Here is a 27,284-nt window from a genome sequence, read left to right as displayed (position 1 = left end):
AGAGTGGTCATTTTCATGGCAATAGCAGTTGCATCAGTAAATTTTATTTTATTTTTACGTGTTCAGAGATCTGAGCAAACTATACAGTTACTGTCAGGAAATCTTAACAACGTTAAGAAACTGGTGCAATAGATTTAAAGATCGACAATCTGCCTTTCCTCTCCCTGGGCACAAGGATGAAGAACTGAGACTCACTTAAAAAGAACACATTCTTGGTACCATATTTGTCACTGTATCATAAGAATCAAAGCTGTTAAAATGTGCTTTCGCTGAAGAATTAAACACATTCTCTTTGATTAAAGGGATTTTGTGCAATAACACCACATACATCAGTACAAATCGACAAACAAATACGAAGTATCCATTTCTTTTATTTTATTGGTTCCATTTACATTCAGATTTGGAAGATGAGAAGTTAAACATTATACCCCTCTACTTCCAAATAATAAAAAGTAATGATATAATAGATTCAACTGAGGATTGCAAAATATAATTTCTATTCAATCACCATACAGCAAAAGCTGGTTTAGGTTTTTACTTCAGAGGTATGTTGTAAAAAAAAAAACACATTACAGTTACTACTCTCAATTTTGGGAATCCCTCCTTCTCCAACAAGTGAATCAAACCAAACCTATGATGAAGTATTTCATCTCTAAATTAGCAACTTAAAAAGTCCTCTCCTCAGGTAGGAAACATTTGTACCTTACCCAGTAAAATAAATTCTCATTACGTAGAGGCAAAAGAGGAAAAAATGTGCAGGTTACCAGGTCAAAGTATTCTGTGTCTGATATCATTTTACTCAGAACTGAGGCACTCAAGCCCTTTGTTGCTACTGAGAATCTAGGCTCTTATTTTTTAGTTAGTTTCAACACATTCTGCACCATTTGCCCAAGTCCATCAAAAATAAGGTGCAATGCCGTTTCACACATAAAGGCTGGAGTTGTGACCACTTTGTTCTTGATGTCCACATGAACTTCGTAAGGAGGAGTTATGGAAAAGAAAAACTCAACAAATAGCCAATCCATCTGGTACTCACCTAGATAATATTGAATTATAGAATGTATTTACATTCCTGCATCTCAGAACCATTCTCTGACTCCCCTCTTAATACTGTTGGGTAATACAGTTTTATCTACTTTTCCAATATATTCTTCATTGAAAGTTTTCAATTTTTTTGTGACAACTGAGCCAACTTACCGATAAAGCTGCATTAGTTGCCTAGAATTTGAGGACAAGGAAAACAAGCTTATCAGTTAGACAAGTAGGTGACACTGAGCTTGGAATCACAAAGATTCGACTTCAAATCTGATCTCAGACATTGACTAGCTGTCTGACCCTGAGCAAGTCACTTTCTATCTGTCTCAATTATGAAATTCTGTCTCAATAATAAAATGGAAATAATGACAGTACCTAACTCCCAGGATCACTGAGAGGATCAAATAAGATATTTATAAAGGACATATAGTAGGCACCATATAAATGCTAATTTCCTTCCCATAGTAGCATAAAGCTAATCCAATTTGCTACACCTTAAGCTCTGCTTATGGTGGCAGTATCTGACAGAGGACAGAGAATAGCTATCCTATTTTCTGACAGCCAAAAAGGATATAGTTACTTCTTTCACACAGTGCTTTGCTCCTAAGGCTTTAATGACTTCTGCAGTACCACAATGAGGCCACTTTCCATCTTCCTCGTGTTCATGTCCTACTGTCACCTCTGTACCCTTAAGTACTTTGGCTGCAAGAACTGGTGATATGCAGCACAAGCTGAAAGAATAATGAGAAATAAAGAGTTAAACTTTTAACTCATGCAACTGGTTCCATATAAGAAGATACAGCAAAAGATTTACCAGTCCACAATGTACTCACTTGTAAGAAATCAGTTTATCCTTCTCATAGGAGTCTACATAGAAGACAAAAGTATTTAGCAAACTTTGCTACCCATTGTGAATTCCAAGAGTGGGTACCTTTGGTAGATTAAAATATACGTCTGACAGAGACAATGGGCAGAGAGGGATGATAGAAGAGAGAGCAGATTGGTCATAGGGGCAATTAGAATGCTTGGTGTTTGGGGGGGGGCGGGGATAAAAGGGGAGAAAATTTGTAACCCAAAATTTTGTGAAAATGAATGTTAAAAGTTAAATAAATAAATTTAATTTAAAAAATAAAATATACGTCTGAGTTCAAATCCAGCCTGACATTTCTTTGCTGTGTGATCCTGGGCAAGTCAATTTAACCATGGTCTGACTCAGTTTCCTCAACTGTAAAATGGGAATAATTACAGCACTTAGGTCCTGAGGCTATTGTGAGGATCAAATGAAATGTTTGTAAATGATCTGGCATAGTGTCCGGGCACACAGCAAGTACCTTTGTTCAGTCATTTTTAGTCATGTCCTACTTTTCATGATCCCATTTGGGATTTTGTGGCAAAGATACTGGAATGTTTCCCATTTCCTTCTCCAGAGTAAACCCCTAACAGATGCTTATTCCCTTCCTGTCTTTCCATCTTTTGAAAGGACACGAAAGATGGTAGAGTGGCATAAAGAAACACTGCAAGCTCCTACCCCCCAACGTAACTCTTCTAAAAAGAAATAAAAATGGCACAAGACTAAATATTGGTTGAGAAATACAAGAAAAAAGTGGTCAGGTTTTCATCAGTAACATTAGCTGAATGAAAGAGTCTAGTGTCCAGAGCATGTATATTGAGGAACAAAGCCATACTGGAGCATCATAGACTCATACAGGGGAAGCGAACAGGTTATCAACTGGCAGCTTTGATCCAGGACAGACTGAGAGAAACTACACCCAGGGGCAGTACTCCAGGGTAGAGAGAATTCTTGGGCTCTGGGCTATGTACTGAGCAAGAAGCAAGTTCAGAAGCAAGCAGCAACTATGTGGCTTGGAGCCCAGGACCAAAGCAGACTCTCAGTCTGCAGCAGAAACACTGGATCAAGGAGAGCCTACAGAGCCCCAGCTGGCTGACAGGAGCAGTCCAGCAGCAGTCTCATGATGCTTAGATCGAACCAGAAGGGCAGCAACAAGACTTGCCCTGGACCAGATCACTCTCTGAGTCCTAACAGCTTTCAGGTCCCCAGACTGAGCTGTCTCTAAGATCCTGGAATGACACAACATGTAATAACTCCAAGAAAACAGCAGTGGCGTCAGCCCAGATCTCCCTCCTAGAATTCACAAAGAACTACCCTAACAGACAGTCTGAAATTTGGAAGAGTGAGCAAACAAAAGAGATTCCCACTTTTATGTTGAGATTAGAGGGATGTGCAAGACACAAAACCAGAAGAAGAGAATGGCTTCAAAATACCTACAAGCAAAGACTCAAAGAAAAATGCACCTTGGGTACAAATTCAATTAGAATTTTTAGAAGAGACAAAGACTTTTAAAATATTTTTATAAATCAAATGAGAGAAGTAGAGGGAAAAAAAATTTAAAAGGAATGAAAGTGACAGAATAGAGGAAAAAAGGGAATTATCTTGGCACAAAAGATTCAAAGTTTTTGCCCATCAATTGGGGAATGGCTGAACAAGCTGTGGTATATGAATGTAATGGAATACTATTGTGCTATAAGAAATGATGAACAGGAAGCTTCAGAGAGGCCTGGAAGGACTTATACGAACTGATGCTGAGTGAAAGGAGCAGAACCAGGAGAACTTCGTACACAACAACAACCACAGTGGTGAGGAATTCTTCTGGTAGACTTAGTCCTTCACAGCAACGCAAGGACTTAAAAAATTCCCAACAGACTCGAGGCAAAACGCCTTCCACATCCAAAGAAGGAACTATGGAACTGGATCAAGAATGAAGCAGACCATTTTCTCTTGTATTATATTTTGTTTTATGGTTTCTCCCATTCATTTTAATTCTTCTATGCAACATGACTAAGGTGAAAATGTATTTAATAAGAATGTATGTGTAGAGCCCATATAAGATTGCACACGTTCTCAGGGAAAGAGTGGGGAGGGAGGGGGGAAGGAGGTGGAGGGAAGGGAAAAAAAAATCTAAGATATATAGAAGTGATTGTAGAAAACTGAAAACAAAATAATTTTTAAAAAAGAGAGTCAAAATTTTGCTCAAGCAACAAACTCTCTAAAAATTGGAATGGACCAAATAGAAACTAATGATTTCATGAGAAAACAAAAGAAATAACAAAGCCAAAATACTAAAAAAGTGGAAGAAGCTCTAAAGTATCTCATGGCAGAAATGACCTGGAAAACTGATTAACTGAAAAAGATTCAAGGCTCACTGTACTACCAAAAAGAGCCTAGATATTACATTTCAAAAAAATCTTAAAGAAAACTGCCCACATCTCTTAGAACCAAAGAACAAACTAGAAATAAAAGAATCTACTAAATCACTTCCTGAAACCCCAAAATTAAAACTCCTAAGAACATCATGGCTAAAATCTAGAGCTTCCAGGCCAAAGAAAAAATACTAGGAGACAGAAAAAAATTCAAAAACCTAAGAGCCACAGTAAAGATCACACATTATTTAGCAGTCAACACTATTTTTCACAAGGCAAAGGATATAAAGACTTATGACCAAGAAAACCTTACCCAGCAAAAGTGAGTATCCCCATTCCCAAAACATCAGTGCTCAAAAATAAACAGCTCTCAAAAGATAAAATGCACAGTAACAACTACATGAAAGAAGGCTCTAAATCACTAATAGTAAGAGAAAGGCAAATTAAAAGACTCTGAAGTTTTAGCTCACATCCAGCAAAATGGCAAAAATGACAAAAAAATGGCAACAAGTCAATGTTGGTAGGGTTGGGAGATGACAAGCATATTGTTGCATTGGTGGTGAACTGATCCAAACCACTGTGGAAAGCAATTTGAAATTAAGCTAAGAAAGTGACTAAAACGTCCATATTCTTTGACCCTGATGTCACACTGTTGGGCATATACACTAAGGAGATCAAAGATAGTAATGAAGAGGCCCCATACAAACCAAAATATTTATAATAGTACGTTCTGTAGTAGCAAAAAATTAGAAACAAAGTAAAGTAGATGTCCAACAATGGGAATGACTAAACAAATTGTGGGACATAAATGTAATGGAATATTATTGTCTTGTAAGAAATGATGAAATAAAGAATACAAAGGAAGACAGGAAGACAATAAAAAGTGATATAAACAGAATTAGGAAAACAACATACACGACTACAACAACGTAAATGGGAAAAAAACTGAAATGGTATGTAGTGAAGATACCAAACTTAATACCAGAGATGTACTTCTCTCCCTTCTTTGTAAAGGGCTGGGGGATGGGAGGGGACTAAATACCCAGTCGATAAACACTTATTAAGGACTTACTATGTGCCAGACACTGTTGTAAATTCTGGAGATATAAAAACAGGTAAAAGACAGTCCTTGTCTGCAAGGAGCTAACAATCTAAGGGGAGTGGGTGGGAAACCACCACGAGACAACAAGCAAACAAATGAGTACAAGCAAACTACATATGGGAGAGATAAGAAACAGTTAAAAGAGAAAAGACACTACAATTAAGAGGGGTCACTGGCAGGTTTCCTATGGAAGGTGAAATTTTAGTTGGGACTTAAAAGAAAGCCAGGGAAGCCAGGAGGCAGAGATGAATGAGGAGGGAAAGAGTTCAAGGCCAAGGGGAAACAGCCAGAGAAAACGCCCAGAATGTCTTGTTCCTGGAACTGCCCAAAGGCCAGAGTCACTGGATCAAACAGTATGAAGAATATGTAATGGTGAATGAGGTATAAGAAGACTTGGGGGTGAGAGGGTGGAGGGGAGTAGGTCAGGAAGGGCCTTTGCATTGGATCCTGGAGGTGATAAACAGCCACTGCAGTTTATTGTGTGGGGAGAGGAGTGGGTGAAAATAAATCAACTACTTTTTTTCAAATTAACTGACTTGCTAATTTTTTTTTAAAGTTCTACAAAGTGTGGTGTTTCAGATCCATTCTTTAAGAAGTTAGTTAAACCATCATTTCCCAACCAAAGTTTCAGGACATATCACGGACTAAGCTGGCACAAAAAGATGAGCATCCACTAGACCTTGGCTCTTTCCCTAAAGAGGTAACTGCAGCAGGGCCAGCTTTGCTTATGTGCTCTGCACCTTCTACTTCTTCCCCATCAAGATGAGGCTCTCCTTCAGTATTCTCTGAGTACAACACTGAGATGGCTGAGTAATCACTGCCTGCTCTTCCCTATTTTAAACTAATGTAATCTTTTAAAGGCACACTTTTCCCAGTTACACTCTTCAATCCACAGATAGCCATCGAGGTGGTAATGTTCACAGTCCTCGTTTCCCTCTGAACCTCCCCAAAACGCCACAGCAGAGTTAGAAATTTATGCCTGTGTCACACTGAAAAGACTGAGTAACAATGGAAAATACAGTTACTTACAAAACATCCCAAATACTTTCTATTAACTCAAGATGAGTTAGGTTTTTTACAGATGCCTGGAAAATTCTCAGTTTATTTAATTCTCAGTTTCATTTCTCTGATTCCATTACTGCCTATTAAAACTTCTGGCAAGATGGGAGGAGAGGTAGTAAACAACTACTGTTGCTCCCGCAGAGCCCCCTTAAATACAGAAATAGAATTGTTAACAAGAAGAATAACTAAAAACCTTCCTCCAAAAAATGGTTCACAAAAAGAGAAAAGGCACAATTAAAGAAATAAACAAAAACAGCTTTAACACAGTAATAAATACTACAGGTTAAGAAAAAAAAGACATTAGATGGAAAAAATAATGAACAGCAAAGATGCCTCTCCCCACCATTATTTAACACAATGCCGGAAATCTTCCCTATAGCAATAAGATAACAAAATCCAACGCATAAAGCGCTGTTAGAAAAGAGAAAAACTTATCATTATTCTGAGGCAATATTGTACTTAGAAACTCCCAGAGAAGCATCACAAAACTAACTGAAACAACTAGTAGATACAGCAGCTGTAGAACAGAAAAAAATTTACAAAGAGCAACAGTATTTGTACACGGTACTAACAAAAAGGAAGAAACTATTAGGAAAATTCCATTCAAACTAACTATAAAAATATACAAAACATCTGAGTTAGTTTATCAAGAAATAAATAATATTTATATAAATACGAATACACAACCATCTTGACAAAAAGGAGAGACAAATAACTTGAGAGTGTTAATGATTGGGTCATAGGATAAAAATTATACCCTCCTTACACAGTTAATGTTACACCAATCAAATTACTTCTCAGAACTACACAAAATATTAACAAAACTCATTTACAAAGGGTCTAGAATCTCAAGTAAGACAGTAAGAAAAAAGGACAAATGAAAAGAGCAAAGATTTACTAGAACTCAAACTAAATTATTAAGTAGTCATTTATGAATGAATGAAAAAGAATTTAAGAATCTACTATATGTCAAGAAAAAAGCTAGATAGTACTTGCTCTCAAGGGACTTGTATATAGGAGGCTTTGGATTCAGAGCGACTGGAAAGGCTCATTAAGTCCTAAGAGTGCTGAAGCAAGGAAAACGGCCAGGCCCAGGGATGGAGAGGGCATAATGGCATGGCAGATGCTAAGGCCTTGTATTCTTCTATCTTAACAAAAAGGATTATAATTAGTTACTCTCAGTTCATCCATGTTCATCCTGTGGAGAGGCAAATATATTAGGGAAGGTGGGGTTGTAGGTACCCAAACTAGCATCACCTTTGGGAAGCCCCCTCACAGGGGTGGGAAAGGTATAATCAGTATCTGGACAAGAGTGAGGTAAAAGAAGAAGGGACTGGCAGGAAGACTGGGGGAGAAGGGTACCCACTGGCAGTGTAACATCTGGCCACCCAGATGGGGTCAGTCACTAAAACTACTTGGTACCAGTTTAACAAAACAGTTCAGTTTGCAAGGCTGGAGGTGCAAGTCAAACCACACCAACATTTATTAACATAATTATTCATTAAGCATTTACTATAGGCTAGGCACTGTGCTAAGCACTAGGAATAAAAAGAAAACCAAAACCAAAACCAACAGTTTATGCTCTCAAGGAGCTGACAGTCTAAAAGGGGAAATAATACACAAATAACAATATATAAAAGAGATCTCTATAGAGTGAACACAGGGTAAATTAGACATAATCTGAGAGAGAAGGCACTAAGACATTTGTATCAGGAGGAATATAGAAACTAACACCAGGTTATTGTTCAGTTGTGTCCAACTCTTTGTAACCTCATTTGAGGTTTTCTTGGCAAAGATACTGGAGTGGTTTTCCATTACTTCTCCAGCTCACTTTACAGATGAGAAAAATGAGGCAAAAGGGGTTACTTGCCCATGGTCACACAACTGTTAAGTGTGCAAGGACAAACTTGAACTCTAGTCTGGTTCAGCCTCAGCACTCTGTCCTCAACATGGTCTTAGCTGTCGTGTCCAGAGCTGACAGTTCTGTTTTATTCTGCCCTGGTCAGATCTCAGATGGAGTATGCCAGGCCTGGCAACATTTTAAGACAGATGTTAACAAATTGGGATTCATCCAAAGAAAGGTAATTTGTTGAGATAAGGGGGGAAGTCCAGCCTAGAAAATACTGAGAGATACGACAGTTATCTTCAAATATTTGAAGAATTATCATATGGAAGCATAAATAGATCTATTCTATTTGGCCCCAGAGGTTGTTAAGTACTGGTGAGTATTTAGATAAACATATTTTGATACAAACTAAGGAAAAAATCTCCTAACACTTAGTAGTTCAAAGAGAATAGACTGCTTTCAGGAGTGAATTCCCTGTCATTAAAGTTCTTTCAGAGGCTGAATTACTACTTGTCAAGGTTATTACCAATCGAATTTATGCATTGGGTAAGAGGAGACCTACATGATGTTTAAAACCATTTCCAATTTAGATATTATATGATTCCAAGCAATAGAAAGTTACATATTTGCATGTAGAACATGTATCAGCATGGCAGTGCCTTAAATAGCAATCACAACTCTTCATCAGTGATGGCTATCTTCTAATTTCTGTCACAACAACTCCTCTCTACTCCAGATTAGCAGCAATTCTCATACTCATCTAGAATATGTTTTTACATTACTGAATCAAAAAAACCAAAACATACTCATTTAGATAAGCCATTCTCTTTTATAAACTCTAGTCTAGTTGCCAAGTTATTGATGTACTTTGACTGTCTGTATATTCACAGTAAACAGTGGGTCATTTCTTTTATCAAATTTTGGCTACTCTCTCTGCCTAGTAGAAGGTATGCACCATGAACCAAACTTTATGACTAGCTTCCAACATGTCTTCATCCTCACAGATAGGTCCTTCTTAAATATGGGATGCTATAAAGAGAGATAGCCCTTTCACATCACCTTTCTGTAGCGGTCATATTCACGGCCTTGGCCCTATTCAGAAAAGGCAGCTATTATATACCTGAAAACTTAAAAATTTGTGTGATGATCACAGGGTAATGACCTCTGATCTCACAAAAGCATTTGTTCTGCACCCCTCTAATGCATTTGTAATAATAATATTGTACATACATATGAGTAATAAATAATTTCAATTATCTATCTGTCTCTCATCCCCCTACTAGAATGAAAGTTCCACAAGGGTAGGGAATAAGTCTTATCTAAACTGATATATCTACTCATACTAATATCAGATTATGTGCAAAATAGATTCTAAATGTTTGTTAAATGAATAAATAGGCTGAACAAGTATGTTCACAAATAAATCTTTTCAGGTTGCTTCAAATGAAAAAAAATGAAGACTACATATTATTTCAGAATATGGGCTTCAGGGTAACTATAACTCAAAGTGCAGAGTCAAGAAAAAAACACAAAGTTTGATCTTTATCAGCCCACTGATAGACAATATTCAGAGCTCAAAGGATCATGGATTTAGAGGTCAAAAGGACATTAGGAATCATTCAGTTTAACTTCCTCAATTTAGAGATGAAGAAACTGAGACCCAGAGAGGTTAAGTGACTTACCTAAGGTCACATATCTATGAAGTGACAGAACCAGGATTTGAACCCAGATCCAAATTTATCATCACACTTGTCTTGTCACTGTGCTGCCTTCACTCCTTTTGTTTGAAAGGTGGTCACTGATGCTATTTGTTTCAATCAATCATTAGAAAACTTTATTTAAATTCCCTCCTTGGAGAACAGAGAATTGGCTCCTCTTTCAGGAGGTGACAGCAATTTCCCTCCACTGATATAACCAAACAAAACAATTTGCTTTTTAAGTCAAAAGGTTTTGCTCCTCACAATTTTCATTATACTATATCTTACCATCATCCATAGTTTATCTTTCAATGAGATCTCAAGTTTTCAAAAAAGTACATAAGGTAAGAAAGGGGAATTACAAACTCCTTTGCAATTTTACTTCTGGGTTTCTCCTTCAAACCCACTTTAGTCTTTGAAATGCAAGAAAGTGAGCTAAGTGTGTGATTTATCATTTCAACATCATTTTCTTCTCTATGCCAGCAAAGTTCACAGTCATTTTATGACACATATCAATTCACACAATAAATTTAATCATGAAAGATATGCACAAGATTCAGTGTTTCAAATCAGATCGTATTTGTTGCCCTATGAGTATAATAAAAATTTTAATGGGAAAATCTTGCTAACCTGGAAAATGGCAACTGTTTCTATTTACATAATATTTCTGAATACTTACAAAAAGGTTTTATTATTGTTCATTACAAAAGTCTCTAAACCAAAAAGGCATTCTGACTAATAACTTTTATAATTTAAGAAATGACAAATCTTCACTATGGTGATGAACCAAGAGTAACTCCTTCAAGTTTATAGCAAGTTCTTTCCGTGACAGTGGATGTTATACTTTTATTTATTATACTCTTTATTTGGCTCTTTTAAAGACGCAATGATTGCACCTCTATGACAATACCAGGAAAGCAAGTTTACTTCTTGGAACAAGATTACAATGTGTATATTACCATGCCTACCAAAGATAATCAAATGCAAACTATGAACTGAAAAGCCCAAGGTACTGCATGTACATACATAGATTTCCTAAGAATTTTTAAGGGTTAGCCAAAGAGACTAGCAAAAAATGAGTGAAAGAGGAAGAAAAGAGCCCTCTGCTACAGAGTCAATAATCATATCAAATGCTAACAAGGTCTGAGAAACAGTGCTAGGCAAGAGGTGATACATACATAAAAACCATCTTAGTTTCTGCTATCAAAGAGCTTACAATCTATAAAGGGGACTTCAGACACACAAACATGAGCAATAGGATGGAAAATAACAAGGCCAATGGAAAGTTCCAGACCAAGTGCTAGAGGAAATTTTGAGAAAAGAGATAACACGTATAGCTAGGGGAAATCAGAGAGGGTTTCAAAACAGTGGCCCTTAAACTGAGCTTAGAAGGAAGAGAGGCATCTCAACAGGCATCAACAAGGAAGGAATGCATCCTAGGCATGAAGTATGATCTGCATAAATGCTAAGACACAAGAAACTGTAGGTTGAAACTGGGACTAACAGTTATTAGTCCAATTGGGCTAGAATACAGACACATGAGGGAATAAATGATACTGTAATAAACTGGTTAAACTCTAACAAAACTCTAACAAAGAACTAACCTCTAACTTACAGCTAAATTTTTTTGGAAAGGTCCAAAAAATGCCAGACGGAGATGCATATTGTCCAATAGGTCACAGGGAGCCACTGAGGTCAGGATTATCAACAACAGGGACTTGCCATAGCAATTGTTTTTGCTCCTAGACCTCGTAAGTATGTATGTACGACAGAACAAATAGTTATTAAGCACTTGCTTATGCAAACAATCAAGAACCTTGTGAAGAAACTGAGGTCTAGGTAAAGTGAGGTACAAAAGCTTACAAGGTAAGCTGCAGTCAGAACTAGGAGCCAAGTATATTTCACTGTTCTTTCAATATCATTCTGCTTCCTATATGGTCTAGTATGAAAAAAAAGCACCTCCACATAAACAGCTTTGACCTGAAGAGACCCTTGAAATAGCTATGGGTAGATACATAACTGAGGGTATGCCAAAATGGGGCAATGGCTCCAACTAATGCAGTACAGTTAATCTCCTGTATCAAAGTTTGTGTGAATGTAAAATATAGGGGAAAGGGGGTATGGATACAAAAAAAAAGTATGGATACAAAACAAGTGACACAAAAATAAGTCAAAGTAAGAAAATGCTAGGGCCAAGGTATATATTAAGAATAATGGAAGGGTAGGTGGCTAATATGTGTGAAGTGTACAATCAGAGCAGAGTGCTATCTATCTACTTGAACACTTCAAGCACCATTATTGTATAGGCAATATCTCTCCCAATTCAGACTACAACAACCTCCACATCTTAGTGAACTGCCTTAATGATTTACTCTAGCCAAAAAAGGTAATCATGTAACTGCCTACCCTTTGACTACTATATAGTTATACAACTATACTCTGAATACATATAAATATGATGGAATTAGCCTTGATTTTAGAGAAAATAGACAAATTAAGTTTTCCCATGTTTCTCTAAATTCTACATACACATCATTTCTTACAGCACATTAATTTGTTTAGCCTTCCCCAAACAATACACATCTACTTTGTTTCAAGTTCTTTGCTACCATAAAACACACTGAATACGCTAGTATACACGACATGATGATAAACTTCATTAAATTTAGCTAGGGTGACACTCAGAACATCAATACACAGAACACAAGCTATCCCTTCCCTCTTAGTTGGATCTTCCAAAGTTTCCATCCAACTGGTATGACAAGCATCCTGCAAGACAAGAGCATCAGCCAGGAAAGTAGAAAACACACCTCTCCTTACATCGTGGCACCGTGAAGAACAGAAAATTTACAGATCCCCAGAACCAGCTCTGAAAACAGCTGCACAAATACTCTGAAACTTGGGAAAGTGGACCCTCCATCCCATAAGCAAAGCCCCACTTTAGCATATAGTTACAAGTTAAGAAATAGGCCGGGAAAATGAGCAAAACATAGAAAAAAATTCTGACTATAGAAAGTTACTATGGTAACAAGAAAGAAAAAAACACACTCAGAAGACAACGAAGTCAAAACTGCTACATCCAAAGCTTCAAATTAAGTAAGAGAAGTAGAGGAAAAACTGGGAAGAGAAATGAGAGCAATGCAAGAAAATCATGAAAAGAATCAACTTGGTAAAGGAGGCACAAAAAAAAATACTGAAGAAAACGATACCTTAACAAACAGAATAGGTCAAAAAGTAAAAAAGGTACAAAAATTCAATGAAATTCTTGGGAATGCCTTGAAAAGTAGAATTGGCCAAATGGAAAAACAGACACACAATTTCACTGAAGAAAAAAAAATCCTTAAAAAACAGAACTGGCCACATGGAAAAGGAGGTACAAAAGCTCACTGAAGAAAATATTCCTTTACAGTTAAAATTGGTCAAGTGGAAGCTAAAGACTTCATGAGACATCAAGAAACAATAAAACAAAATCAAAAGAAGGAGAAAATAGAAGAAAATGTGAAATAGCTATTGGAAAAACAACTGACCTGGAAAATAGATCCAGAAAAGATAATTTAAAAAATACTGGACTACCTAAAAGCCATGATCAAAAAAACAGCCTGGACATCATCTTTCAAGAAATTATCAAGCAATTACTAGAACCAGAGGGTAAAATAGAATCAGAATACACTGATCATCTGCTAAAAGAAACTCCAAAATGAAAACTTTCAGGAATATTACAGCCGAATTCCAGAGCTCCCAGGTCAAGGTGAAAACATTGCAAGCAGTCAGAAAGCAGCAATTCAAATATTGTGAAGCCACAATCAGGATAACAAAAAATTTAGTGGTTTCTACATTAAAGGATTAGAAGGGTTGGAATACGATATTCTGGAAGGTAAGAACCTAGGTTTACACCCAAGAATCACTTACCAAGCAAAAGTGAGTATAATCCTTCAGGGGAAAAAAAATAGATATTCAATGAAATAGAAGACTTTTAAGCATTCCTGATGAAAAGACCAGAGCTGAATAGAAATTCTGACTTTCAAATATAAAACTCAAGAGAAGCATAAAAAGATAAACAGGAGAGATAAATCATAAGGATATCAATAAAGTTAAACTGTCTACACTCCAACATGGGAAAATGATGCTAGTAATTACTAAAAAAAACTTTCATATTACTAGGGTAATTAGAAGGAGGGGTATCAGCTGAATATGATGGAATGATTATCTAAAAAAAAAAACCAATAGAGTATTAGGCGTCTACTCTTACCCCTTAAAAAAAATCAACCTCATTAACCTGCCATTAATCACATACATACCCAATTGGTTTCCCTTCTTTATGGAACTGGCTTAGGATTCGTTCAACATCTTTATGGACTTTACAATCCTTTCCATCAACTGCGAACGTACACCTGCCAAAACCAAAAACTTTCCATGAGCACGATGATGGATATTTATTTCGTAAATTTACAGTCTATTTATTCCAGAAATCTCATGGCACTGTGCCATAACTTTTTTAAAATTTATTTTTATCTTTAATTTTCAAATTATCTTTATCTCCAAATATGTCCCTCCCCTCTCCCCCACTGATCCCCTTACAACTTAAAAAAAAAGAAGCAGGGAGGGAAAAAAAAGCAGCTCAGTAAAACTAATTAACCTATCTGAAGTCTGACAATACATTCTAGGGGTTCTGAACCTGAGGTCTGTGAACATGTGTGTTTTTCCCCATATTTTGACAACTATATTCCAATGCAGTTGCTTTCCTTCATAATCTCATGTAATATTATGCATTTAAAAATATTATTCTGAGAATGGGCCCATGGGCTTCACCCAATTGCCAAAGGGGTCTGTTATACAAAAAGGATTAAAGATCCCTGATATAAGAACTCCTCCACCTCTGCAAAGGAGAGCAAGAGGTTCATTTTCTCAACTCTTCTTCAGGACTATGTTTGGTCATTATAATTAAATAGCCTTCAATTTCATATTTTTTTAATCTATTTACATAGTTGTAGTCACTGTGTTTACTGTTTTCTTGGTTCTATTTAATCCACCCCTCGATTCATATTATCTTCTCTGAATTCCACATATGTATCACATCTTACAGCACAATAATTTTAGCCCTTTCCCAATCAATGTACATCTACTTTGTTTCAAATTCTTTTGCTACCAAAAACATGTTGTTATGAATATAAGGTGTTTGTGGAACTTTTCCTTCTCTCTCTGACCTCCATGGAACATAATAGCAGGATCTCTTGGTCAAAGGGTATAGACACTGTAGTCACTTTTTAAAAATAATTCCAAATTCTTTCCAGAACAGATATGTTAATGTGCCTGTCTTTGACAGTCTCTCCAACACTGACTATTACCACCTTCGGTCATCTTAGTCAATTTACTGGATGTGAGGAAAAACCTTAGAGTTTATCAATTTGCATTCTCTTAATATTAGTGATTCAGAGCAAATTTTCATTTGGTTGTTAATGGTCTATAATTCTTTTGAGAATTGTTTATTCATATCATCTGACCACCTGTTCATGAATGACATATATTCCTGTTAATTGCCTATCTTGCATATCAGACTTTTATCAGAAATATCTGATGCAAAAATTTTTCCCAATCATCACCTACTTATCCTAGTTGCACTTATCTTATTCACACAAAAGCTTTTCATTTCAATAAAATCAAAATTACTTACTTTGTTGTCATTTTTCCTCAGCCAAGTGAAATATACCTAAACTTATTCTCTTCTAATTTTATTTGTGGCATGACTTTTAATGTTCAAGCTGTATATTCATTTTGAGTTTACTGTGGTACGTGGTAGTTATAGTAGTAACTGAAATGGGAAGATGTTTCCCGTTCATTAATAAATCCATGTGACCAGCTTGGGTCACATGGAGCATGTAGTGGGAGGAGACTGCCGAAGGGGTAGAGCAGGAAGGTTGAAACAGGAAGAGGAAGAGCTAAGAGCAGAGCTGAGAAGAAATTTGGTTAGTGCAGTCCAAACTGAGGGAGAGATAGGAGGCAGACAGCTAGGCTCCTGAGTGTTTATTTGTGGGAAGGCATGGGGATGGCTTGAGGCTGGTGCTGCCCTCTGCATTGTTATTGTGTCTAGATTTTTGTTACTATAATGGATTTGGCTTTCTTGTGTCTGAATAAATGTTTTGGTTCTGTCTTCCAAATGGAGAGACTGTTGTATTTAGCAATTCAGAGCTGAGACAGGACATTCATGGCAGCTGTGAATATCACACTGGTGCTACAGTGGTACACTGGAAAGAGCCTCAGATCCTGAGTCAGAGGACCTAGATTCAAATCCTGCCTCCAATGCTTACTACCTGTCTGACTTTGGGTAAGTCACTTTACCTCCCTAGGCCTCAGTTTCTGTATCTATAAAATGAGAGGCTGAATTAGATGGCCTGTGAGGTCCCTTCAAGCCTTAGATTTATGATGCGTGCTGTTCCAAAACTAATTTCTGTCAAACTCTTTTCAGTTTTCCCTGCTAGTACCACCAATTTTTAAGAAATTCAAAGTTGTATTTTAAAAGCAAGAAATATAATTTTAGAATGCCAAAGCTCTATTAGAATATAAGTTCCTTTATGCCCAAAGGGCTATAAAATTGTGCATATCCTTTGATCCAGCAAGACTGCTGCTAGATCTATATCCCAATGATATTTTTTTTAAAAAGGGGTAAAAGAACTTAATTGTACAAAAATATTTATAGCAGCTCTTTTTGTGATGAATAAGAACTTGAAATTGAAGGGCTGCCTATCAGTTGAGGAACAGCTAAACACGTTGTGGTATATGATTGTGATGGAATATTACTGTGCTATAAGAAATGACAAGCAGGGTGATTTCAGAAAAACCTGGAAAGACTCACATGAACTGATGCAAAATGAAGTAAACAGAACCAGGAGAACATTGTACATAGTAACAGCAATACTGTGCAGCGAAGAACTGCGCATGACTTAGCTTTTCTTGGCAATATAATGATCCAAGACAATTCCAAAGAACTAATGATGAAGCATGCCATCCACCTCCAGAGAAAAAACCTGAACTGTTTGAATACAGACTAAAGCAAGCTATTTTTTCACTTTCTTTTGTTTTATTAGAGTCTTCTTGTACAAAATGACTAATATGGAAATGTTTTACACACATGTATAACCTATATCTGGTTGCTTGCCACCTCTGGAAGGGGTGAGGGAAGGGAAAGAGGGAGGGATAGAATTTAGAACTCAAAAGTTAAAAAAAAATATTTAGGAATTGTTTTAACACGTAATTGGGAAAAATACAACGTATTTTTAAAAAGAATATAAGTTCTAAAAATTGAAAAGAAGTCAAAAGAAGTAAAGCTCCATAAAGATAGGGACTTCTTTACTTTTATATGTATATCCACTCATGGTCTTCTTCAGCAATGAAGGATGAACACACATACACCTACCCGACCCTCCAAGACCAGCACTGAGGAAGGAATTAAATTATTTTGGGGGGAAACAAAGTGGTGCAGTGAATAGAGCACCAGTACAGGAGTCAGGAGGACCTGAGTTCAAATCTCACTTCAGACACTTGACACTCACTAGCTGTGTGATCTTGGGCAAGTCACTTAACCCCAACTGCCTCATCCTGGGTCATCTCCAGTCATCCTGATGAGTACCTGGTCACTGGATTCAGATGGCATTGGAGGAGAAGTGAGGCTAGTGACTTGCACAGCCCTCCCTCACTCAAAACAAAGTCAAGTGCAAGTCATGTCATTATTTCTCTGATGGCGTGGTCTTCTTCGGTAACAAAGGATGAACACACACATGTGTATCCGCAGCACTTAGCGAAGTATTCAGCTCACAATAAGCACTCAATAAATGCTTTCTGTTCATTCATTCATTTTATTTATCTGATTGACTCTATTATACTCTGCACAATAACTATCCCACCTCTTCTCTTCAAGATCCCCAATTAATCTTCCACCTACCTCCCTTAACAGATTTCCTCACTTACTATTTTACTGACAAAACTAAGGCCATGCTGTCATTAGTTTCCTCATCTCCCCACCCCTCCACTCTCTATCTTCACCCATCCTCTCCGCCACTTACCTCACTTTGTCTAAGCTCTCCTTTACCTCATTACACGTTCCTCTGTATCATATTTACTGGGGTGCATATGGTCTACTTCCCATGGAATATAAACCCTAAAGGACAAGGGCTGTTTCATTTTTGCCACTGTATCTCCAGTCCCTTGAAAATCAGCAAAATACTCACAGGTTTTTGGCAACTCCAAATCCCCCAGGAAAGATAACGGCATCATAGTCCTTTGATTTAAGTTCTGACAAGTCAGTAATCTTGCCTCGAGCAATCCTTGCTGATTCTACCAAAACATTCCTTGAAAAAAATTGCATACAAAAAGAGATCTGGAAAGGGGCATAGTATAGGCAAAGAATATGATCTATACATTATTTTTTCTTTAAAAAAACCAACAAAAAACAACAACAAAAGAATATCATTTTTAAGCCAGTTTTGCCTACAAATTCTAGCCTAGAAGGAAGAGAGCAACATAAGGAAAACAAAATTTTAATGAAGTGTTACTTATACCTTACTCTTTAAAAAAAATACAGCAATCATCAGTGCCTGAGGAATTTTTACAAAAGCAAAGTTAGTCAATAGTTTAGGTTAAAACTTCCATCTAACCAATTTCCTATCCCATCTAAAAACTGTATTACAATCCAGAGCTGCCTCCATTGCAGTCCTCCTCCAAAGCCTTTCTGTGGCAGAGGTGACCCTGGATTCTCAATGGCTAAGCCAAGCTGATTTCAAGTAAAAATTCAGGATGGTTATCAGAGGAACAGTTCAATTAAGCACAGAGAGACTTATCACCAGTCAGTCAATAGGCATTTATAATAAAGCACCTGCTATGGGCCATGCACATTAAATGTTAGGGATATAAATAAAAATAAAAAAGGCAAAAACATCCCCGGCCTTAAACAGGAGCTTACAGGTACATACAAGATACAGGGCAGACAAAGAGTAACCCAAGCTCCAGCAGCTTTTTGCAGAAAGTAGTATTTAAGCTTAGTCTTAAAGGACATAATTGTACTAACATAAAGGACATCAGGGATTCCAAGAGAGAGGTAAGGAAGGAGAATATTCCAGTAATTGGGAAAAGCCAATAAAAATGGACACAGATGGAGTGCTATGTGTGAATACAGATCGCAAGGACAAAATACATACACACACACACACATACACACACACACACACATAAAATGTATGTGTATGTATGTATATATGCATTCACATATGTATGTATATAGAGGGGAGCAACACATAGGCTAAAAAAGCAGGAAGGAGCCAGGTTGTGAAGTGCTCTGAGTGCCAAAGATATACATATATCTAATCCTAGAAGTAAAAGGGAGTCAGTTATGTTTACTGAGTGGCAGAGTCCTATCAACACTTCAGGAAAGTCATTTTGACAGCTGTGTGAAGGATGGATTAGAGTGAGGAAAGATGAGATAAAAAGACCGGAAAGCTATGACAATAGTATAAGGAAGGTCATGAGGGTCTGCACCAGAGGGCAGCTGTGACAGTGGAAAGGGATGTACGTGAAAAATGCTGTGAAGACAGAAATAACGAGCAGGCAACTGACTAGATATAAGGTGAGAATAAGATTAAGAAGTCAAGGGTGACAACAAGGTTACAAACCTACATAACTGACAGGACAGTGGTTTCTTCAATAGTAACAGAGAAGTTTAGAAAACAGATAGCCTAGGGGAAACAAAATAAGTTCAGTTTTGAAAATTCTGAGTTTGAGATACATATGGGACACATAGTTCAAAATGTACCATAAACAGCTGTTGGTCAATATGCATTTTTTAAGCACCTACTACATATCAATCTATCAATAAACAGTTATTAAACATCTACTACCTTGAAGCACTGTGTAAAATGCTGATAGAAAAAGACAGTCCCTGCCCTGCCAGAAGTTTATAATCTAAAGGGGAAGACAACATGCAAACAAGATACAGGATAAAGAGGAAAAAAACTAACAGAAAGAAGATACCAGAATTAAGAGGAATTGGGAAAGGTAGGATTTTAGTTGAGACTTAAAAGCCAGAGAGGTCAACAGTCAGAGGAGAGGAGAAAGAACATTCTAAGAACAGGGTATGGAGAAAATGCCTGGAGCCCAGAGATAAAGCATCCTGTTTGTGAGACAGCCAGGAGGGTCACTGGACTGCAGAGTACGTGTTGGAGAGTAAGGTCTAAGAAAACTAGAAAGGTAGACAGGGGCTAAATTATTAAAAAGTTTTGATTGCCAAACAGTCAATACAGTTGGAGGAGGGGAGTACACAGTAGAGGATGTTGTTGACCATCACTGAACCTGAGCTTTAGGAAAATCACTTCAGTGGCTGAATGGAGGATGGATTGCAGTGGGAAGAGACTTAAGGCAGACAGGCCTCCCCTCCTTCCCATCCACCCAAGCAGACTATAACGATTGTACAAACATGAGGTGAGGGGAGGTGAGAAGGGAACATGTATGTCACTGTAGAGATCAGAATAAAGACTAGAGCTGGATATATTGATCCGGGAATCATCTGCACAGAAACATCATCAAGTGAGAGAATACAGAGGAAAAACAGAAAAGGACCAAGGACAAAACTTTGGGAGGCACTTACAGTTAGGGAACATAAAAAAGATAAAAATACAGAAAGGGAAATTGAGACATATTAATCAAACAGGTAGGAGAAGAAGCAAAAGAAAATAGTGTCAGAAAAACTCAGAGAGGAAAAAAATATATGGGAATCATCAGGGTCAAACAAGAACTGAGAAGTGAGAGTATGATGGTCAGGGCATTTTACTGGAGAAGACAGAAGGGAGGTCATCTCTTTGCCAGAAACTGTAGCGAAGGAGGACAGGATAAGGGAAGATAAGAGGAGGAGAAATGAGGAAGCTCTCATGAAATAGCCTTATTTTTTTAGATGATGTATAAAGTATTCAGCTGAAAAGAGATGTTCATCAAGATTGAAAAGATATGGAATTGCCAATGTGGTGAGGATAGCAACTTGATTAGGGAGACAGAAGAGGACTGACCTGTTGCAATAAGAGCCCAACTGAAATTATATAACATAATTATTTAATGGGCCCAATCATGAGTGTTGTGATTTTTTTCCAGCTTTGTTCAGCAGCACATGAATACTGATTGTTGACAGTGGGAGTAATCCAGGGCTGGGGTTTGGAGACATGGGATTCCAAGCAGAAGTTAGCATAGAGTTGAAATGATCCACAACAGAATCAAGACTAGAAAGGAAACAAAAGGGCAGCTAGTACAGGGATGATAGCCCGGGAAAGAACTAAGAGGCAGAAATGGGAAGTCCTAGTGAGGATGAAGAACAGTTAGCAGTCATAAGATACAGGGAAAGGTGGAATGACAAAAGACTATGATCATAAAAGAAGAGAACTTTATTGCTATTTTATATACAAAATCAGCAGTCATAAGACATAGGGAAAGATAGAATAATTAAAAGATTGTGCTCATACAAAAAAAATTTCAGAATTTGTTAAAGTGGAAGTAAAACAGTTGTGTTAACAGTAAAATTAAAGGTATGACCATCTCTCTGGGTAGCAGAAATAGAATATGGGAAAAGGTCATAGGAATTTAATAGACTGAGGAATTCAGAAGTTGGGGTATTTGAGGGAATGAATATCTATATCTATATATGCATATGTGTGTATATATGAACATGTGAATATATATATGGAATTCCCCTATTACTGGCATAGAAGTTGAGGTAAAGAAAAGAAACACCAGATGTCGAACTTACTGAGAAAAGGGAAAATGACTTGGAGGTAAATAGGTAACAGCTGCTAGGATTTGGATTGGGTGTTAAATTTGGATAGTGTAAAACTCAAAGGTGAGGCTGCTCATCAGGAGCCAGAGGTTCACAATCACCAGGATGGAAAGAATATAAGGTTCATTAAAGAAGACAGGTGATTAGACAGTTCAAGATTTCTTACAGACCTGATCGATAAGGCCCACAAAGGAATAACAGAAATGGTATACTGGAGACGGGAAGGGGGTAGAAATGCAAACAAGGTGTCTGAGGGGCTACTGTGAGGTAGGACTAGGTCTAGACACGGAGATGGGCCAGGGATCTGCTGGATGCCAGGCTGAGTCTGTGTCTTTAAGGCTTCTACTTCTTGCCTTGAACCAGTCTTTTATCATTAGAAAGCTGACTATCCAGTGACAGCTTTTTGTGGCCACTGTAGCTCTGAAGAGATTCTAATCTGTATCCCTGGTGGTCCCACCACACTGAAACACAAAATCCTTCTGAATACTGAAGTCCACAGGGAAGCAATGTTTTGCAGTGGAAAGGGTGTTGAACTTGGCCACTGCAGGACCTGAATTCAAATCCTGATTGCTATTTACCACCTGTGAGACCCTCAGAAAGTCTCTCATCTTCTCTGAGTCTCAGTTGCCTTATCTGTAAAATGAAAGGATTAGGCTATATGACCACTAAGGAAGCTACCAGATTTAGATCCACGATCCTATAACTTGTTTACAAAACAGCCACAAAGTCACATCGTTTTGATTGTTAATATCTTCCTTAAACATCTCAGTGCCACGAAGTCATATCCAAAAATGAAACCCCTTGAATATTCTCTAATAATTAATTAATCTTATATCTGGGAACATGGTATTCCATGTTTATTGCACTGGAACTCAAGTCAAAGTGCCTCTAGCAAATTCCATCAGAAATCCATACTAAGTCTTGGAGAGCAAGAGATCTCAGAGATTAAGAGAGGCAGGATTAGGGGAGACTGGGGTTCTTAATATAGAAAATACTAGGAAGCTGAAGTAAAAGCTTAAGAATGGAGAGGAAGAGTCTGCGGACAACCCAGAGCTAGTGCCTCCCGGCTGGAGATCTGGCTAGAGCATCGTTCACCTTCCCAACAGCCACGCAGGAAGAACAGGAGAGAGTGACTAAGGTCTCACACATCTAGGCCTGACCCAGCAACACTACCTCTCCAGGACAGAGTCTCATTAGTCATCTGCTAACCACAACCATCCTTATAACTAACAATCCCCTACCATGTGTTACTCTTTCCTTTTCCCAGTAAATTCAACACTAAGCTCATAATCTTCCTTTCCTCTCCAACTTCTGTCCTAACAATAAGGAACTTCTGTCCCCTTTCAATTTCCCAGTCTCCTAATTCCTCAATCTCTTTAAATTCCAAAACCTACTCCTTCATTCCACTTCAGTCATAGGCAGGAATGGCCAAATATTGCATCCCACCAAAATTCACGTTTCACTTCCTTAATCAAAATCTCTGACATTCCGCTACACGATTGCTTCTCCCTATTCCTCAACCCTCCAAAATCTATTCCTGACCTGAGTTTTCCAAACCCTCCAACTCTGACTTCATATTCCTCCCTCTCAAATTTTGCCCTATAATTAGTTAACTCAACTGTAGACTCATCTATTTTTGAATTCACTCATCTTCTGCCAAATCTCAACTCTAAATTATTATCTGCTTTCTCTACTTTATTCTTGTACTTCTGAATGGTGCTGAAGAAGTCTTTCGACTGTGCTAACTGGTGATAAATTCACATTATTCAGATTGAGCTCTCACTGCAGCAATTCCTGGCTTTTTATTCCAGATTCCCTACTTTGTTCACCATAAAAACTATGCCAAACCTTCTTTTTCAAGCCTCCCAGTTCCCCTCCTCCTTCCACTCAATAAAGGATCCTGCCTCTTATTTTACTGAGAAAACTAAAGCCATTCACCATGAGCTCCCTCTTCTCTCACTTCATCCTCCACACTCTCATCCTTTACCCAGTCTCCGACAATGCTGTGACCCTGTCGCTTGCCAAGACTGACTCCTCTAAATGTGTCCCTGAGCCCATCCCTTCTTGTCTTTTCCAGATTACCCTCACATTCAAGTATCATATTATTTCATATTGTCTCTTTCTCTCTTCTCCTCCCTTTCCCCAGAGATAAGTGACCTCTCTCATTTCAAATCTCCTCTGCCACTCAGGTCTTTCCTAAGCAGCTGGTGGCACAGTGGATAGAGAGATGTACCTCAAGTCAGGAAGAATAAAATTCAAATCCAACCTCAGATACTTACTAGCTGTGTAACTTTGTTTGCCTCAGTTTACTCAATTGTAAAGAAAGGATAATAAAAGCACCTATCTCACAGGGTTGTTGTGAGGATAAAATGAGATATTTGTAAAGTACTTGCACAGTGCCTGGCACACAGTAGGTGACATATTGCTTATTCCCTTCTTCCCCCTTGCACTTATAGTGTGCTATTTTATAATTTTTTCTCTATCTATACACTCATACTATAAGATCCTTACAGGCAGGGCCTGTATTTCACCTTTTTGTCTACCTTAGCACCTAGTATAGTGCATTGACAGAGGCAACTGAAATTAATTTAGTTGTAATGTACATTTGAATATACTACCCAAAGTAGCACTGATTAAACCTTGCTGACTAACTATTCACTTCCATGAAAAGCAAGGAACCTCCTCCCGTTCAGTTACTCAGTTGGATCTAACTGTCCATGGGCTTTCTTGACAAAGATATTGGAGTGGCTTGCCATATTTCCTTCTCCAGTGAATTAAGGCAAAAAGGGGTGACTTGTTCGACGTCACAAAGGTAATTAGTGTCTGAGACTAGATTTGAACTCAAGTCTTACTTACCGTTTTTCATTCTCTGCTGGTTGCCCCGTGATATGATTAATAACATGCATCTGAGGAATATCAGGTGCATACATCTTAACTTCAGCACCTCCGCGACTCAAGTGAACTAATATCCTGTGAGACAGAAGCTTGAATAAGGATAAAAGCCTTAAAAAACAATTCCTAATGTTTAAATCTAAGTTAAACAGTACAGTAAAAAGAGCACAGTACTAAAGGTCAGTTCTGTAACCATGAACAAGTCACTTAACTTTCATTCATTTCCTTCCTCCCCTCTCTGGACTTTGCCACTATATCCAGCTGTTGTCTCACCTTAGAACATCCTTCTACCATGCCAGCCCCTTTCTTCCATTGGTGAATTCCTCCCAGGGCCTCCATGGGGGAAAATGGGTGATCAAATCCTCATTCTTCCCCTGGCCCTGCCTCTGGTTTTCCAGAATCAGATACTATACTCCTAAGTCAGGGACCTCCCCTTTATCCTTCCCACCCTACTCCTTTTCAGATCCTTTTTGAGTGCAGGGCTTGTATCTGTATTCTCCACGCTTAGGGCAGTGTATACAGTAAGTTCTTACTAAAGGCTTATACTCTTGCCTTAATTCTTTAAAAAGATGGTACCTATATCTATGTCACAAACTTGTTTTGAGAATCAAATGAGATAATTACAAAAGCACTTTGAAAATCCTAAAAGTGCTATATAAGTGACAGTTACCATTATTTTTCTAAAATAGGCTTTTAACCAAAAGCTAAGTATGAGTCCCAGGTGCATACTACTTGTCTACTTTGCTTTCACACAAATCCTTGTCAAATTTATCTATGAGTTCTAACATTAACTTTAAGGCTGAGTTACTAACAACAATACAAATCTCCATTATCCTAGCTCCTTGGGAGGGAATCGTGGGCAGTAGAGCTAAGATAAACTGCAAACTCATTTCATCTGTCCCCAAGTTCCCTGACAAACTACATTCACCGCACGGTGTATGAGAACTAGAAAGTACTTCAGTCATACGTGTTACATCAAGTAAAGCTTTTCCCCAGTTTTTCCCTTCTCACTCTTCTCCACCCACAGGTCTGACATATTTTGTACCCAATGGTGGTGACCTGATCTCCACAAGACCAGCCAGTTTCAAGGTCCTTCGGGTTACTGCTAGAGCAGCACAGCTTCTCTCTACATAGATGTTCTAGCTCCAGACCTTGACAGTTATTTCAACAGAAGAAAACAATGCTGTTTCTAGACCTGAAGTGTAGTAATGACAACAGGCGACCATTATACAGGGTTTTACAGCCTGCAAAGTACACGTGCATGCACCCTCTGATCTGAACCTGTAAGCAGGCATTATCGCTGCCACCCAACAATAAGGATACTAAAATTCAGAAGTGTACTGCCCAGGGCCATAGACAATAAAGGTCGGAGGCAGGATCTGAACCACGCTTCTCCCCTAGGTCCACCACACCACCACAGTGCCAACTGCAGCAAACAAGAGATTTTACGTATAAAGGGGCTTACGCCGAGGCCTCATGAACTTCGGAGCCGTCAAAGACACCGCACCCGGACAACACCTGGGAAGGGAAGAGAAGAGAAGAGCCTTCACTGCACACCATCTCTGAGCGAGTGCCCGCTAGGACCAAGGAGTGCCCGGTGCGGGTGCCCCGGGGGTCACCTGAGACTTAAGGGGGGAAGGAGGAGGCAAGCAGGGGGCGCTGGGAGAACTCCCCCGCTACACAAGGGGCCCTGGCACTGGTCTTGGGATGCCCCATGGGCACGAAGGGAAGGCTTAAGCTTGCCAAGCCCAGAGGGGTGCACTCCACACGGTCCTGGCTATTGAAGTCCAGCAGCAGCTGCCAACATGGGGGGGCTTTTGGTCCTTCTGGGGTGAAACGGGGGGGCTGCCGGCACAGAGCTAACCGTCCTTTTCTGCCTACGCCTGCTCTGCCGCTTTGTCCGCCCCGCACTTGACACGGGCAGCCTGCCGGCCCGCCTCGGGCACCGGGGACCCTGCTCAGCTCCGGCCGGGCCTGCGCTTCGCCTGGCCCACGCAGCCCGGGGCCTAGCCGGGCGACCCTGGCCGAGCCCCTGCGCCCTGCCTGCCTCCGGGTCCTCATGTCCGGTGACTGTGACAAACACTCCCGACGGCGTGCCGAGGGGCTCAGCGCCCGTCCTTGACCCCTGTAAACTAGTGATTCCGGGTAAGTGCGAGGGGGGCGGGGAGACCCGGGGGTGACCCCTAACGGGACGGGGACGGTTGGCCCAAGGTCGCCAGCCGGCCGGCGGGGAGCGGGGGCCCGGCCCTCGGGGCTGGCGGGGCAGCCCGCGCGTCCCGCCTCTGCCCTACTCACGACGGCGACTTTGGGGCCGGGGCACGGCGCGGAGCCGTGAAAGGCGGCGAGGGGCAGGAGGCGCTGCCCGCAGGCCCTGAGCCAGGGCACGCAGCGGGGGAGGAGCGGCCGGGAGGCCGCCGCGCACCGCACGGAGAGCATAGCCGCGGCCGCCGTCACCGCAGGCCCAGAAGACTGGTAGACAAGCACCGCGCCGGCGGTTCCACAGGGGACGGAGGGGCGGGGTGCCACGTGACCCCCACTTCCGCCCCCTCGGGCGGATGGGTCACCCGCGGCCGGAGCCGCTCGCGCGCTTGGGCGCTTCCTTTCCGGTAGGGGGCGGAACCAAGACTT

The 27,284-nt window shown here is 39.3% G+C and overlaps 1 protein-coding gene across 1 annotated transcript; it reads right to left on the bottom strand.

Moving 5' to 3' along the window:
* Nucleotides 1-351: 351 nt before the first annotated feature.
* LOC140507130 (putative glutamine amidotransferase-like class 1 domain-containing protein 3B, mitochondrial) lies at nt 352-27,284 on the bottom strand. The gene is made up of 7 exons (XM_072615100.1): nt 26,952-27,284; nt 26,122-26,174; nt 24,621-24,734; nt 18,184-18,303; nt 14,260-14,352; nt 1,610-1,766; nt 352-977 (listed from the first exon to the last, which is right to left on the bottom strand). Exons 1-7 carry the CDS (start codon nt 27,090-27,092, stop codon nt 849-851), a joined length of 807 nt encoding a protein of 268 aa, XP_072471201.1. The 5' UTR covers nt 27,093-27,284; the 3' UTR covers nt 352-848.

This window comes from Notamacropus eugenii, chromosome 5, assembly GCF_028372415.1.
Source record: "Notamacropus eugenii isolate mMacEug1 chromosome 5, mMacEug1.pri_v2, whole genome shotgun sequence".
Taxonomy (NCBI): Eukaryota; Metazoa; Chordata; class Mammalia; order Diprotodontia; family Macropodidae; genus Notamacropus; species Notamacropus eugenii.
This window is presented reverse-complemented; position numbering and strand designations above follow the sequence as displayed.

What these genes read in the sequence shown, in the direction of transcription:
- LOC140507130 (XM_072615100.1), bottom strand. Translation starts at nt 27,092, where the DNA reads ATGCTCTCCGTGCGGTGCGCGGCGGCCTCCCGGCCGCTCCTCCCCCGC. An exon ending in GAAGTTCATGAGGCCTCGGC is followed by an intron (nt 24,735 to 26,121) that starts GTAAGCCCCTTT and finishes TCTGTCTCACAG; the next exon opens with GATATTAGTTCACTTGAGTC. An exon ending in TTTGGAGTTGCCAAAAACCT is followed by an intron (nt 14,353 to 18,183) that starts GTGAGTATTTTG and finishes TGGTTTTGGCAG; the next exon opens with GTGTACGTTCGCAGTTGATG.